General features: G+C 36.2%; 1 protein-coding gene across 1 annotated transcript in view; it reads right to left on the minus strand.

The window, feature by feature from the left end:
- Nucleotides 1-17,364, minus strand: part of TRHDE (thyrotropin releasing hormone degrading enzyme) — a 245,548-nt gene that overhangs the window by 104,604 nt on the left and 123,580 nt on the right. Inside the window, exons 8-9 of the mRNA XM_036758545.1 lie at nucleotides 6,904-7,034; nucleotides 6,752-6,807 (exon numbers count right to left, since the gene is read on the minus strand). Coding sequence (XP_036614440.1) covers nucleotides 6,752-6,807; nucleotides 6,904-7,034 — 187 coding nt within the window. The remainder of the gene's footprint in view (nucleotides 1-6,751; nucleotides 6,808-6,903; nucleotides 7,035-17,364) is intronic.

Raw genomic sequence — 17,364 nt, forward strand, 5'->3', positions numbered from 1 at the left:
TTATTTGTATTTATTTGTTTTCTTGTCTTCCCCATTAGATTATAAGCTCCTTAAAGGCAAGGATTATCTTTTGCCTCCTTTTGTATCCCCAGCACTTAGCACATTGTCTGGCACATAGGAAGTTCATAAATATCTCTCAACTGACTGAATAAATGCTTGGTGTCCTTCCCTCCTCCCACAAGTGACTAAAATGTCCACATCCTTTGACCCAGGTAGCTCGACACTGAGCATAAACCCAGAAGAGACCTAAGATCAAACGAAGCTCTTCTTTATATACAAAATATTGAGTAGTACTTTTTTTGGTAGAAATGAGCAAACAAATAAAGTGCCCAGTAATTGGGGAAGAGATAAACAAATTGTATTATATAGATAGGTATTTCTTGCATAAGAAGGGAATTGGAGTTCAGCTGGAAATGGATGTTGATGGGACAGGAGAATGCAGAAAGAACGAAAGTACACTTCCACCCCATGTCCAAAAAGGAGAGGGAAGTTTAAACCTCTTGAGAGGTAAGAAGCAAGAACATTGAATGGAGGAAGTTATGGTCCTCCATGAAACAAGGGAGAGAAAGTCATGATTAAAGAGAGAAAGGAAACACTGATGCTAGGATCTGGAGCTGCCCTACAAGGAGAGCTTAAACTTAACAGCGTGATATAGTGTAGCCTAGAGAATGGGGAGATTGCAAACTTCACTTCTTCCCTCTTTCTCTTGCCTTTTGCCTCTTCCTTTTCAGGGGATAGGTATGCTTTACCAATTCCTGTTTAAAAATTCATTGTTCTCTATGTCTCACCATCTGTTTTAAGAAACTGATTCTCCAAACTAATACAATTGCTTCTCTAATTGGTAGCTTATATGTATGAGGGTGTGTATATTTATGCATGTGCATTCACATGTTCCATTCGGGGTTAATGATAACTGAAAGGAAAGCTCTTAACCTACCACACCATTCTGCCTTTCCAAGCTAAAGTAATAATACAAAATGTAACTAGGAGATGTTCACCCACCTGCAACAAAATTAAAACTAAATTCCAGATCCATGAAGAATTCTTCCCTGTGTACCTTTCTGATTTAACCTTTGTATTTCTTCACTTCACTGATAATGGCTTCCCTGTCAATAGAACAAATTAGTAAGGTACTTAATCTATTTAGAATGAGATATGCTTTAGCAAAGATGGGTACAAACAGCAAACACATGAGCCCTTGTTTATTTTCAACTCTTCAGTCTTCCAAATTAGAATTTCCAGCTCTACTTTGCCTCAGACCACAAGCAAACTTAATTTATAAATGTTATTCATCCAGTTCAGTTGAGCTAAATATACCTTTCATGACATCCACCATCTGAATGCTAATGACTCAAAAATCTCTCTGCTTCTCCTTTTAGTGTCACCACTCACTATTTTCAGGATATTTCTGCTTAGATTTCTTGTCATCACCTTAAACTAATAATGATTCAGATGAGACTATTTTCTTAAAGTGCCCATTTACCAGTACCCAGCTGTTCCAGTACAGAAGCAAATCAACTACTCTACCCACTCCCCAAGGTTACTCCAGAGTTAAGCTTCACATTGCCCCATGTGGGAAAGGGCCCATTCTTTCTGTTTTCCTCCCTCAATATTAAAGGTGGTGCCAAATTCAACAGGCATTTGCTACCCACGTAACTATGTTCTAGGTACTGCACTAAGTGCTGGAGATGAAAACAAACAAAAAACAGTCTTTGATTTCAAGGAATTTAATGTTCTATTCAGGAAAGCAAGTACACAGATGAGTAAATAAAAATATGTACAAAGCAAATGAAAATTTGTTTCTGGGGTAGGGAATGAGTACAATAACTGGAATGATCTCATGGGGGAGGTGGTCTCAAAGTGGAGCTTTTTAAAAAAAATTTAAATCATTATTTAATATTTTTAGTTTTCAGCCTTAATTTTCGCAAGAGTTTGAATTACAAATTTTCTCCCCATTTCTACCCTCCCCCCACTCCAAGATGGTACATATTCTGATTGCCCCGTTCCCCAGTCAACCCTCCCTTCTGTCACCCTACTCCCCCTCCATCCCCTTTTCTCCCACCTTGTTGCAGGGCAAGATAGATTTCTATGCCCCATTGCCCGTACATCTTATTTCCCAGTTGCATGCAAAAACCTTTTTTTTTGAACATCTGCTTTCAAAACCCTGAACTCCAAATTCTCTCTCTTCTTCCCTCCCCACCCACCCTCCCCAAGAAGGCAAGCAATTCAACATAGGCCACATGTGTATCATTATGCAAAACCCTCCCAAAATACCCATGTTGTGAAAGACTAACTATATTTTGCTCCTTCCTATTCTGTCCCCCTTTATTCAATTTTCTCCCTTGACCTTGTCCCTTTTCAAAAATGTTTGCTTTTGATTACCTCCTCCCCCTATCTGCATGTATATGTATATCCCCCTACATGTATGTATATATGTATATCCGTATGCATGTATGTATATTCCCTTCAGCTACCCTACTACTGAGGTCTCATGAATTACACACATCATCTTTCCATGTAGGAATGTAAACAAAACAGTTCAACTTTAGTAAGTCCCTTATGATTTCTCTTGTTTACCTTTTCACGCTTCTCTTGATTCTTGTGTTTGAAAGTCAAATTTTCTATTCAGGTCTGGTCTTTTCACTGAGAAAGCTTGAAAGTCCTCTACTTTATTGAAAATTCATATTTTGCCTTGGAGCATGATACTCAGTTTTACTGAGTAGGTGATTCTTGGTTTTAATCCTAGCTCAGTTGACCTCCAGAATATCATGTTCCAAGCCCTTTGATCCCTTAATGTAGAAGCTGCTAGATCTTGTGTTATTCTAATTATGTTTTCAAAATACTCAAATCGTTTATTTCTGGCTGCTTGCAGTATTTTCTCCTTGATCTGGAAGCTCTGGAATTTGGCAACAATATTCCTAGGAGTTTTCTTTTTGGGATCTTTTTCAGGTGGTGATTGGTGGATTCTTTCAGTTTCTATTTTACCCTCTTGCTCTAGAATATCAGGGCAGTTCTCCTTGATAATTTCTTGAAAGATGATATCTAGGCTCTTTTTTTGATCATGGCTTTCAGGTAGTCCAATAATTTTTAAATTATCTCTCCTGGATCTATTTTCTAGGTCAGTGGTTTTTCCAATGAGATATTTCACATTGTCCTCCATTTTTTCATTCCTTTGGTTCTGTTTTATAATATCTTGATTTCTCATCAAGTCACTAGCTTCCACTTGCTCCAATCTAATTTTTAAGGTAGTATTTCCTTCAGTGGTCTTTTGGACCTCCTTTTCCATTTGGCTAATTCTGCCTTTCAAGGCATTCTTCTCCTCATTGGCTTTTTGGAGCTTTTTTGCCATTTGGGTTAGTCTATTTTTTAAGGTGTTATTTTCTTCAGTATTTTTTTGGGTCTCCTTTAGCAAGTCATTGACTTGTTTTTCATGGCTTTCTCACATAACTCTCACTTCTCTTCCCAATTTTTCCTCTAATTCTCTAACTTGCTTTTCCAAATCCTTTTTGAGCTCCTCCATGGCCTGAGACCAGTTCATGTTTTTTTGGAGGCTTTTGATGTAGGCTCTTTGACTTTGTTGACTTCTTCTGGCTGTATGTTTTGGTCTTCTTTGTCACCAAAGGAAGATTCCAAAGTCTGAGTCTGAATCTAAGTCCATTTTTGCTGCCTGGCCATTTTCCCAGCCAACTACTTGACCCTTGAGTTTTTGGTCAGGGTATGACTGCTTGTAGAGTACACAGTACTTTGTCCCAAGCATGAGGGGCTGCACTGTTGTTTACAGAGCTATTTCTACACAGCAAGCTCTGCCACACCAGCACTCCTCCTCCCCCACGAACCGCCAACTGGACCGGACTCAGATCCTAAGCAGGCTCTGCACTCCTGCTCTGATCTGCCACTTAATTCTTCCCCCCAGGTGGGCCTGGGGCTGGAAGCAACTGCATCACCTCCAACGTCCCTGGGACAGTGGCCAAACCTCGAACTCCTTTCACTCAGTCCCCACAGCTTTTCCCACTAACCTTCACTGTTGTCTTTGGTGTTTGTGTGTTGAGAAGTCTGGTAACCGCCACAGCTCACTGAATCAGGGCACTAGGGCTTGTTCTGCCTGGCTCCCAGTCTGGTTGGTCTTGGTGCCGCCCACACTGGGCTCTGCTCTGCTCCACTCTCAGCTCTGTGGGATAAACCTTACCCAGTGACCATCCAGGCTGTCCTGGGCTGGAGCCCTGCTTCCCTCTGCTATTCCGTGGGTTCTGCAGCTCTAGAATTTGTTCAGAACCATTTTTTATAGCTGTTTGGAGGGACCTGGCAGGGAGCTCACACAAGTCCCTGCTTTCCAGCTGTCATCTTCGCTCCACCCTCAAAGTGAAGCTTTGAAGAAAGCTAGGCATTCAGGGAGTAGAGGAATATTCCTAATCTTGTCATCCCAGACCAAATGACCTTCTATACATATCAATTCTATAATTTGACTTCTCTAACTGGCCCCTTCCCATCACATACTCTATCAGTTCTTACAGAGAGCAAATGAAAAATCTTGTTATGATTTTCAAGGTTCCCTACCACCACCTGTCTTTATAATCCCTCACATGCTCCTATCTGAATTACTTCTGGATGTTCAACCAAACATTAAAGTATTAGAGATTTAGAGGTAGAAAGGTCCTAAGGAGTTATTTAATCCAACTTTTTCATCTTACAGATGAGAAACCTAAGGCTTAGGGAAGAGAAATGACTTCTCCAATGTCACACAGGCAGCAAGTGGCAGAGCCTAAGTACGTCCTTTGATATCTCTCATTCTGCTATATCATGCTGCTCTGCTATTCCCTTCTATTAAATCAAAGCTTTTCCTTTGAATGGGAACCACCAGCCCACTATCTTACCCCAATAACTATAAAAATCATTGTTAAGTTGGTGCAATTTCCACAGTAGCATGACATAGTGAATGGATATGAGTTTGGGTCTTAGGAAATACCTCTGATACTTACTGACTGTGTAGTAATATGCAATTTTCAACACATCATCTCTCCAGGACTTCAGTTTCGTGATTTTGTTTTTTGTTGTTGCTTGTCTTCTCTTCAGCACAAGACTTTGTGCCTAATCTTTTTTTTTATCCTTGTATATTAGTTTAGTATTCCACTTTGACAAAGCTGGATATATATGCATGTCACTTAAATTCTCTCCAACTTATAGAACATCTGAGCCTCAACACACAGTAGTGCTAATAGTCACAGGTCTGTTTGAAAAGAGAATTCCCTGCTTTCTGAAAATTTCCTTGATGTGACAAAGAGGGGCTACTGGACCTGTTTATTTTCCTCTTCTATAAAGTGTTGAGGGCTCCTAATACTGAGACTGTATATACATATGCATGTATTATATATGAATTATGTTTGTATTGTGTATGTATGCATAAGTATATGTACATGTACATGCATAAATGCAAGTGTATGCATATTTATGCATAGGATAATATATATATACATATGTAGGTATATATATGAATAACAATATATGTAAATGTGTATATATGTGGGTGTATATACATGTATAAAATTTATAATAATATATGTAATTTCTTTATTACTACCTAAGATGCTTTCTCTCCCATTCCCACTCAGCCAACCTATTCTGAACCACAGTACCAAAGTTTTAACTATACTGTATCATATTTTTATTTCTTTAGCTTAGTTTGGCTTAGATCAAAGTAATTAATAGACTTCACTTTTTTTGGCTCACCAATGATGATGAATACGTCCTCTACAAGGTGCAATATGCTTTTTAGTACATAGAGAAGAATTGAAATTTGATTTAATACACTAAAACTCACAAAGCAACCCCAAACCCCTGAACATTGCAATGTTCTTTTCATAGGGTAAAGTCTGTTTTCCTATTTGTAAAGACAGATTTGACTAGTTTCAAGTAACTTCAAAAGGACACGATATAAAGAACAGGGATAAGTTTTGGCACAGAGAATAGCAGTATATTAATCTATAACTCATATATGATATTTCCTAAGATTAAAAACATTAACTGGAACATCAAATAATTCAAATATGGAAAAGGACTAACAGATATATTTATAGTAACTCTACAAATCGGGTCCCTTTTCAAATTTATAACTGAAAATTTTTCATATAATCAAGGTTTACAAGAATAATTCATTTGCCTTAATAAGCCTAATTATATTACCATAGAAAATTCTAGTACTACACTCACAATTACTAAAACTTTATACTACTAATAACTACACTCACAATTACTAAAACTTTATACTACTAATAACTTCAATAATTATTATACATATTAGTTTCCTTTCTCTGTGGAATACTTAGCGCTTAGGTGCAGAAAATACTTTTCAAAATGTATCACACACAATAAAACACATAAAATGATCACATTCTCTAGGTCAGACATCAACAATTGTTAATATCTTAAGGCACTGTCCATAAAAATAGAGAGGATCATTTTGTCAAGTTCATTGGTAAAAATGCAAAGAGATTTCTAATAAACAAAGTATAAAATTAATCTTGTGAAAAACTGATCAACTTTTTCCAACTTAGGGCTATCCTGTGGACTGTCTTGATCTAAAATAGTACAAGTTAGAGATAGTGATTAGTTTATATTGATACTCCAAATAGATTGAACTACAGAGAAAAGTTTTTGAAAAAGTTTTCTTACACATGAAATATATACATATGATAACTCCATGCCAAAAAAAGTTATAGTTACATACATTTATTTTGGAGGGCCATCAAAAACATACCTGGCTAGGCTGAAGGCATCATCGATCAAACCTGCGCGATTACTGACAGAGAGAACCTATGAGAGCCAACCAGAAAGATGGAACCATTTAGGATTGAAGAAAGAAGTATACCATATCAAAACTGATCTCTGAGGAGCATATCTGGAGTTTACCTCATGGTTCTGTATTAGTTGGTCAATTAATAATCTCCAGTTCCTTAGATCATAGTTGACCCTAAAGTAGCCAGTTTGATTGATGTTCCCCAGCAACCAGCTTCCTTTGTCCAAAGTTATTCTGTGATGTTCTAGAAAGGATAGTTTTACGGGAAAAACAGATCTTAAGCATGTTTTAAATCTCAAAATGGCATTAGGCAGATTTTTCCCCCAACTGGTAAATACTAGACGTCTAAAATAACACATAAACATTACCAATAATTCTTTCTCAAAGCCCATCAATTTATCAAATTAATAATTTTCTAACAAAGATAGTTAAAATCAAATAATTACTTATATCTAGGCAGTCCTAGAAGACCTTGGGTTATTTTTCATCTTGGTTGCTCCAACTAATTGGTTTTTGTAATTAACCTGTTTCTCCATGATAAAGCCTATCCCCTAAATATAATTTTTCTCTCTCAAATTTAAAAATAACTAGAAAGCTACAAGTATTTTTACCTGACTTCTAATTAGAGCCTATATGGATGGAGAGAAATTAATGAAATGGTGTAATGCAAAGGAAGTTAATAAGGTCTGATAAGCCACCTATATTATTCAATATTAAAGACACTTTCAAAACTCAGGAGACTCAATTCTGGGAAACTCAATATTACCCTCTCTTGCTTTTTCTTTAGATCTCTTCAAAGCAATATTAAATAAGTGACATCACTGTCTATAAATATTGACAACTGGGAATTTAGTTGTTTAAGTTAATTCTATTTCTAAGTATACCTAGAATGAATATATACATCAGAATCTGCTTAAAGCAATCATTTCAGGAAACTATTTTGGCTGGTATTTAGGAAACTGGTTGTTGTTCATTGAGTGTTTCAATTAAAAGGAGACCTAAGGAAAACATTTTAGGGAAGGTTGCTTGTATAGTTTGAATTTCAGACCTGCTCAATAGTCTAAGGATCAATCAAACTGGGGAAAATACATGTAAAAGGCAGCATGATAAAGAAAGAAAACTAATCTGGCAGTCAGGACACCTAGGTTCAAATCCCAAATATGTCACTTATAACTGCAGGTGAATCATTTAACCCCTCTGAGAATCAGCTTCTTTCACTCTAATAAGGGGATAATGATATGTGTGTATGTGTGTGTATGTATATACATATATATGGATAATAAGGATTATAGATTTTTATGCTACATAATTGTGAGCTATTTTTAAAAGATATTTCTGATCACTTTAAAAAATGATTCTTGGTCAATTAGCAAAACCACCTTTTATCAGAATTCCTGGTTAGTGTCTTTGGAATCCAAGATTGGAGCTGAAGTGTGTGTGTTGTATTCTATATATAATGTGGTGGTTCAAAGAGGCAGCAATGGAGTTTCAAGGGTAAAGTGCCAACTTCAATGAGAAAGGCAGAGACCAGGAAGCAATGATGCTTTTTCTGTAGAAAACCATTTCTACAGTTATCCCTCTGAATTAAGGAGGATTATACTTTTTGCAAATGTTGGGACCTTCCCACCACAGGCTCCAATGTGGATCTCCTAGAGCTTCCTTAAGGCATTACATTTACATACATACAGTCATTTTTTTTTATTTTATTTATTCAATTAAGTAATTCATTCATTTATTTATTTATTTATTTTGGTTAGGCTTCAAATACAGGAAAACTTGTCAAAAGTCACATATCTGTCGGTACTCTGTAGAGTTCAACCTTATGGCCAAAGGCCTATAAGTTATGGAGTTATGTATATCTCAGCTTCAGACACCCCTTATCCTTTCCTTGATCTTTTCTTTCACCCACCTCCAATCACCACTTTCCGAAGTCCAAAGGAGTAGTCTATTACTTTCAGTCATGAAACAATGGCCATTTTCTATGTTTTAGCCTGCAAATTTTATTTTGTTTCCATTTTGTTCACCACAAGTCATTAAACAACATTTTTCTAGCATTTTTCAATTGAAAGTCGATTTAAGATAAAATACTTGAAAAACTTCAAAACTGTCTAATTTTCACCCCTCCACGATTTTTTTCCATTAAAGCACTGGAGATCACGTTTTAGAAAAAGACAACAACACAGTATCACCCTATGGCTAAAGAGCTTACACAGCAAATACCTATAAAGAAAATATGCAGGAGCTAGGTGGCACAGTAGATTGAGCATTGCTCTTTAGAGTCAGGAAGACCTGAATTCAAATTCTGCCTTAGATACTACCTATGTAATTTTGGGTGTTCAGTTAACTGTTCATCCTCTGTTTCCTCATCTATAAAATGAAAGGATGGATTCAATGGCCTTTCCAACTCTAAATCTATGCTTCTAATATCCACTGACATGGTTAGTAGAGTGTTAACTAGCCATAGTTATTCATGGCATTGAATGAAGTGTTCCAATTGCTTCAAATGTTTTGTCCTCCTCTATACATGGATGACTCATTTTCAAAGAATCAGAATATAATGACTTCACATTAAAATCGTGCTGAATTAATTATATTTGTCTTTGGTGATTTCATAACTACCTCCCACATTTTCAGGCTCAGGGGTATCATTTTGAACCTTAGTCATCATTCCAATGTAGATATTTGGATAAAATTGTCAAGTCATTTCTAGTTGGCCGAATGCAGATCTACCTGGATTTTAGACTGGCTATCCACTTTTCCATGCTCTTAGATTACCACATAGTAATACTTAATAACTGATTGCTAATTAATATAATTATTGAAATTATATGCAAATTAATTTTTTTAACCAAAAGAGGAGGAAGAAGATCAGGAGAGGCTACTAAGCACAAGAGGATTATGAACCTTGTCATCTGGATTCCCCAATAAATTCCCCAAGATGTATTGCTGATGGGATAAAGATTTATATTACTAAATTGGAGGGAATATATAGGACATATTTTTCTGAAGCCTCCCTAAAAGTAGAGACACATAAGGGTAAATACCTGGGGACTATATGGGCCCTTATCTTATTCCCAAATAACTTTTTGTTGTTGTTCAATCATTTCTTCTGTCATTTTTAAATCATGTCTGACTCTTTGTGACCACATTTGGGTTTTTCTTGGCAAAGATATTGGAGTGCTTTGCCATTTCTTTCTCCAGCTCATTTTACAGATGAGGAAACTGAGGCAAACAAGGTAAAGTGACTCACCCAGGGTCAGACAGCTAGTAAGTGTCTGAGGTTGGATTTGAATTCAGGTCTTTCTGACTCCAGACCCAGTGGTCTATCCCCCCACCACCAGAATTAAGGAAATGAATTTACAAGGCCGAAAGACCAAAACCCAATAATGCTGACAACTCCTTGCTTTTCAACTATGCAGGCTGACTGAAGCTATGGCAAAAATGAAAGTACTAGGAAACACCTCACAGAAAATGCCCACACAAATTCCCCTCTAGCATGTTCACTAAACTTTTTTTTTTTATTTTTTGAACTAACATTCCCCTTCAAAAGAATACAAACGTGATATAATGTTAAATTAAACATACATTTATTAAGGGGCTACCATGTACAAAGCACTATGCTAGGAACTAGATATATAAAGACAAAAATGGTACAACTGCCTGTCCTCAGAAAGCTTAGATTCTGCTGGGAGGGGGGATGATACAGAGTGAGGATATAATATGCATTCAAGTAAGCTTAATAGAGGTCTATCCAGAGAGTTTTCATCATTTTCATGAGCTTCTTAATTGGCAATGAGCTTATATGTCATGCAGAATTACTATATTGGTGTAATTGGATTTTAGGGACTGATGACACCCCAAGAGGGCTGGCTGGGACTCAGAAGGATGAACTCTTTTCATGGGAGTTATCCATAAAACTGTTCCAGAAGACAGATATGCTCAGACCCTTTTCACCACCTCTTTGTTCAGGGCATAGACCAGAACACAGTATATTTGGCCTGAATCCTGCAGGTTGGAGATGTGTTGGAGAAGGAGCCTCTGCTTGATAGTTTTGGGGGAAGGAACATATTAGGCTTACAGCGTTAATATATAAATTGCAGGGCCTGTTTCCAGGCCTAGAGTCAGCAAACTTTCCAAGTCAAAAAGATGGCACAGTTCTGGCAGAATCTACATGGCAGAAGCACACATTTGGTTACCCACTCTACCTGATAAGGTAACTCAGAGTCAGTTTTGTTTTTGTTTTTATAAAATTAACCTCCTGAAAAGAGGCAGGGTTGTTTTTTGTTTGTTTGTTTTGTTATATTTTGTTTTGTGTTTTATTCCCTAGACTGTATATTCCCAGACTTTGAGAAAATAACATAGATTTCAGAATCAGCCTTGGGAGTTGCTCTGAAAGTAATCCTGGCCTTAGGAATTAGATATTCTAACATCACTTTTAGAGAAAGAATAGTAATGGTCATATGATTTCTACCACAAAAGGAAAAGTAAGCATCAAAACAATGAAATTAAAGCTAAGAAGAAAATAATTGATTTTTCAGTGAGTTTTGTAAATCATATACATCTAAAAGAAAAGTGGATTGTTCATTCAGCATATTCAAAATGTGTTTTCTTTCTGAGGGGGGAAGATTCTAAACCAGAGTCTTGGGGAAACTGGGTAGAACCATATGGCAGGCACTAAAGATTCATCAGAATGTGAGAATGTTGTCACTGTGGAAATTTGAATTCAAGACCTTCCAGGGGAACATCTATAAGTGTTTTATGTATTTTTCTCTGTATCTTTTTATAGGTTCCTGTGAGTCCTTTGAATTTTCTTCATTTTCTGAAAGGTGAAATAAAGATTTTGTCTGTTGTTGTTCCGTGATTTTTCAGTCATGTCCAGATCTTTGTGACCCCATTTGGGGCTTTCTTGACAAAGATACTTGAGTGGTTTGCCATTTCCTTCTCCAGCTCATTTTACAATGAGAAAACTGAGGCAAATGGGATTAAATGACTTGTTCAGGGTCACACAGTTAGTAAATATCCCAGAATACACTTGAACTCACAAAGATGAGTCTTCCAGACACAAGATCCAATCTTTTAGCCACGGTACCATTTATCTGCCCTGTCCATTCATATGTAAGTGTTTCCTTTATAAATAAAGGCTGTATCATCTACCTATATGCAGCTGTTTCCTTTAATGCTTAGACAGTAACTGGGAACCTTATGGCCCATATTTGGGGTAAACAGACAACTTTGGGTAGTCACATTGAGCCAAAAGAAAAATCATCCTTTTAGGTCAACTTTCACGATCAGATCCAGTTCATATGAACCCAAAGTCTTTGGGGTGGAAGAAAGGTAGGAGGAGGGCATGTGCTATTGATTATATAGGTAAAAAAAGATTATATAAAATTAATACAAAATATTTTCAAGAGAAAGAACCTCTGGGAAATAAAAGGCAGTAATTCTAGTTCCAGCATTGTAAAAATTGAAAAATAATTATATAGGACTTTGCAAACCTCAAAGTGCTATATGAATGCTGTTGCTATTATTTATATCACTTGTAACATGAGAAAGTTGATCTACTTGTCACCACAAAGGTGACCCAATGAGTCTTTATAGCATCATAAAATGTGTCAAAGTCAATATAAATTATTGTCCCAATTTCTGTAGTAATGATTACTGTAAGCATAGTTTATCTTCTCAAGAACAATATTAAATTTAATTTAATAATTAATAGAAACCACAGGAAACAACCCTAGATTGTACAACCTCATTTATTTTTTAAAAAATGAGGCAGGGCATAGAAAAAGCAAACAAAATGCCCACCCTTGGACAGATATGCGATGGCTGGCTATTCCCCTCATGGTACAGATCATAACCCGTCCATACCTTCTTATAAATAATGGATTACAGGTTTAGAGACAGAAGAGGCATTAAAATAGCATACTCTAACCTCCTTCATTTTACAGATGAGTGAACTGACACCCAGAGAATGAAAATTATTTGCCCATGATTGCATAGAGGCATATTGAGGACTTAAATTAAGGCCCTTTCACTGCAGATCCAGTGGTCTTTCTACTCCCATGTTAGAAAAAGCAGTAGATTATAAACATAAGAGGATCTACTCAATAGAGATCTTCCCATCATTCTGGGTCTTTTAATTCTTTCAATTTTACTAGTGTGTCACTGGATCCATCATACTCATTGGATGTTTATTTCTCCACTCTTATATGTTTGTGATTATGTCTTTTATGCCACTTCTTTTTTACAAATCATCATTATTAAAATGATACAGTCTCCCTACACCCATCATCTGCCTTGTCATTGCACTTTAGGGGGGCTGCCAATTTGACTTTTCTTAGACTGTAGTGTTCTTTGATTTACAGCCCTACAACATCACTGAAAAAAAATTAGTCTTAATGTGAGAATGACAATCTCAGATTCAAGGTATTCACTGGACCCACACTAAAACTCTAACTCTAACTCATAAGCTCTAACTCATAAGCTCCAAATCGATGGGTTGACCTTGAAAAGTGAGGTAGCTAGAGTAGTCATTGCAAAGCAAAGATATTTACTGAAATAACATAGTAAGAAGCTCAGTTACTGCTAGGTCACATAGTTAATAACAGCAGAGCCAGGATGTGAATTCGAATTCTAGGATTCCATTATACCAACTAGTTGGGATTTCTCTGACATTAAACTGATGTTAAAAGCCACAGCAGGTGTCTTGCCTGCTGTAATTGCATTCACTCATTGTGCTAATTTTTTACACAGGACATTCTAAGAATTATGGGCAAGTCACAATTAAAGTGATTTAACACTAATCATGTTTCAACTAAGGTTGATAAGTATAAAAAAAAGGCATGTACAAATTATTTTTTTTTAATTTGCCATGAGTAAATGAATAAGTAAAATTGAATTGCTACTACTTTTTATTAACATTTTTCATGTTCCTGTTGAAAATGAGATCTTCGCAGAAACTCTTTCTGGAGAGATCAGGTAACAGATTTTAAAATATCTTTCCAGCACTGGCTAATTTAGGCACGAATGGAAAGAATGAATTTCACAGAAGTCATTGCCAGCATCCCAGAATTGAAATTGTCCAGACGGCCCTCATTATGGAAAACTGCAAAGTGGCACATTTCTTGAAGGGGCAATAAGCAGCCAAAACACACTTTTGGAATGCTATTGTGATTGGCATTATGGAGAACGATATTAAGACTTTTACGTCAGGAAACAGAGTTGTTTGTGTTTTATAAGATATTATATCTTGAATTTCTTAGAGAGAAAATGAGACTGATATAGCAATCGGGGGATAGAGAGGAAAGACGAGAAAGTGAAATCTCCAGAACACTGTTGGCTAGGAGCAAATAATGTCAAAGATAAAGAGGCTAAGGACCTTGACCTCACAGTGCTGCTGTGAGGGCCAAATGAAATAATGGACATGGGAGTATTTAAATATTGTGGAAAGGACTGGCATTACTATGAAGAGAACATGCTCCATAAATGACTGGCAAATGACACACATTTCCAAAATCTCTGTTTCAGGCCCAGGAGCATTTGGTAACATATGATGAATTTACTCAAAGTTGAGGGATGGCTATCTGTAAGATCATACATAAACTTATTTCATTCTGGGCACGACCTTAGAAGGCATCTATCCCAAAGTCCTTAGTTTACAGTTAAGGAAATTGAGGCCCAGAGAGGTTGAATGACTTGTTCAAAGTCATCCAAGTAGTAACTGGCAGAGCCAGGACTCAAATTGAGAGACAGCACATTTTCCACAATCCTACACAGCATAACTTTTCTGTCTTACTGTGAGAATACAATTGACTCCTCCCTTCCATACAAATGGACTTTTTAAAATCAGAGGATTTTAGAGCTAGGATTTTCTAATTCTATACAGAAGGGAACTGAAGCAAAGAGGGTTAAATTGAATTGTTCAGGGTCACATGGGAAGTGTCACATAGCAGCATTGTACCTCCTAAATTCCAAATATATTCCCTTTCAATTCTTCCCAATCTCTTAACTTTTCCAATCCCTTTAACTGATTTATAGACATAATGTAACTAAATGGTCAGTCAAGACATTAGACACTGCATATATCTATATCTATATCTATCTATCTATCTATACACACACACACACCCATATATATATATATATATATATATATATATATATATATATATATATATATATACACACACATATATGTTTCACTTCCCATCAACTTTATGGTAAGAAGGCAACAATGGAGCATTTTTTAAATGGTTTGACTTAAATCTACACTTAAGCTTAAAAAAGAAAATTTCCTTTGGAGCTAAAATTATCCACATTTTACCCAACCTGGATTTTCTTTTAAAAGGTTTAAAAGGTTTTTTTTAATTCTTCTACCCAATAAGGATGATTTATTTATTATCTTAAAAATCCCACTGTTTAAAAATATAATTCTTCAAATCAAATCTACATTTCAGATAAGTTTTTAAAAAATAGCTTGGTCTTCCTGATTTTCTTAAATTCTCACTATCAGAAATGGCCACATTAGATTAAATTTGTTTTTGTCATTGTAACTGACATATGTAATTTTTCTTTTTCTTTGAATGAGATCTGAAGAATATACAATAATAAAGGAGCTTTAAAAAAGAACATTCCTGCCTTCATCTTGACTGAAGAAATATCTTCCAACCTTTCTTTTTAAAGAATTTCCCCATGGCATCAATTTTGCCTTTGTGAGTCAACTAAAACCATTATTTGTATAAATGACCTGCTTTGTTCTTTTCAGAGAATTTGAGGAGGAAAAAAAATACAAGGTGCAAGGTTTTCAAATCCTTGCTATAGATTGTTTTTGATGCTAGCTGAGAGAGAGAGAGAGAGAGAGAGTGTTTGTGTGTATATGTGTGTTTGTGTGTGTGTGATTATTGCTATCATAAAAATGCCTCTTGAAACAGGTGAACCTACAGGCAAGACAGGATTTCTTCCCATTTTTTTTCTGGATTCCCTCCTCCATTAGCTACCAGATCTGGACAGTTTTGGTTATTAACAATTTGCATTTACACCTAAAAGGAGTATCCATTTTCCTTTGAACTATATGGAAAGAGTGTTGAACTCGAAATCAGAATGACCCCGGTTCAAATCCTTCCTAAAACACTTCCTAGCTAAGTGAACTCAGCACTAACCTCATTTAACCTCATATATTAGTTTCCTCATCTGTAAATTAAGGATGATAATACCTCTAGCAACTATACCATACAGGTTTGTGGTGAGGATAAAAAAGAATATTAAGTAAAGCATGTGACAAACCTCAAAGCAATATATAATTATTAGCTACACTCAGGAATTATGATTCTGGCAGCTTAGGTAACTTCCATTGTAGAAACTCCCTTTCACCCAGATAAAGTTGAAGACTTAATAGATGGGTCCTAAGGAAGTTGTCTGAAGTGCACATAAATTAAATTACTAACCCAGGGCCACAAAGCTAGTAAGTGTCAGAGGTAGGCTTTGAATGAAGGTCATCTTGAATCCAGCATTGTATTGATTGAGTCATACTATCTTTAAAAAAAAATTAACGACAGTGATAATGTTATGCCTCCCACTAGGTAATTTTTAAATAGCAAAACTAATTCTTCCTAGGTAACATATTTCAAACAAATACACATTTTTGACACTACATTTCAAAGATGATTCAGGGAACTATTTGGTGGTATTTTTCTTCAAACATATTTCTCCACATTCTCAAATAAAATATAACATATGCTATATAACATAATATATAATGACCATGAAAGGGAAATAACCATTGTTGATGATTCAGAACAACAACCTAAGTCAAGTTCTGAGGCTAGTAAAAGTTCTCTAGACCAGATACTAGAGGAAGGCAATGAGCATAAGATTTTATACCAAAAATGGATCTAAAAGTCACTAGTGCTGTAGAGCAGGAGGAACAGCTGGACTAGAGTCAAAATATTTAGATTGAAATCCCAGCTGTGCCATTTAGTAGCTATGTGACCATGGACAAGTTTCTTAACCTCTCTGGGAATCAGTTTATGTATTTATAACAGAGCTATAATACCTGCCTTCTGTACCTAGCAGGGTTGCTGCGACAATCCACTAATATAATACATCTAAGGAACTTTGTTAACCATCAATATAGCCACTATTGTTATTAAAGAGGCAACACAGCATAGTGAATGCAGGGCCAGCCTTGGGGTTACTTTTACCTAGGCTCAAGATCTGTCTTTTACACATACTTGATTATGGACAAATCCCTTAATCTCCGAGGCAACAACGTGAGATGATAAGTAACAGAAAAACTGTCCATCTGCATCAATGGAGGAAATTTACACATTGGGAGGTCATATACCAATGGAGTCAGAGGTCCAAACCCCTCCCTCAAGCAAAATTAAACAGACAAAATCATTATTCTTGAAAAGGAATTCCTTGAGAGTTTGATTCTCAGAATCATAAGGAAAGGAAAATAAGAAATAACGAGTAAAAGAATCCACCTCTTTTAGAGGTTTCTGACTCTTTTCAGGTCAAGGCTTTGTGCTGGACGTGTCAGAATTTCTGCAGCCCTCTTCCCCTTCATGCTCCTC

This window comes from Trichosurus vulpecula, chromosome 5, assembly GCF_011100635.1.
Source record: "Trichosurus vulpecula isolate mTriVul1 chromosome 5, mTriVul1.pri, whole genome shotgun sequence".
Taxonomy (NCBI): Eukaryota; Metazoa; Chordata; class Mammalia; order Diprotodontia; family Phalangeridae; genus Trichosurus; species Trichosurus vulpecula.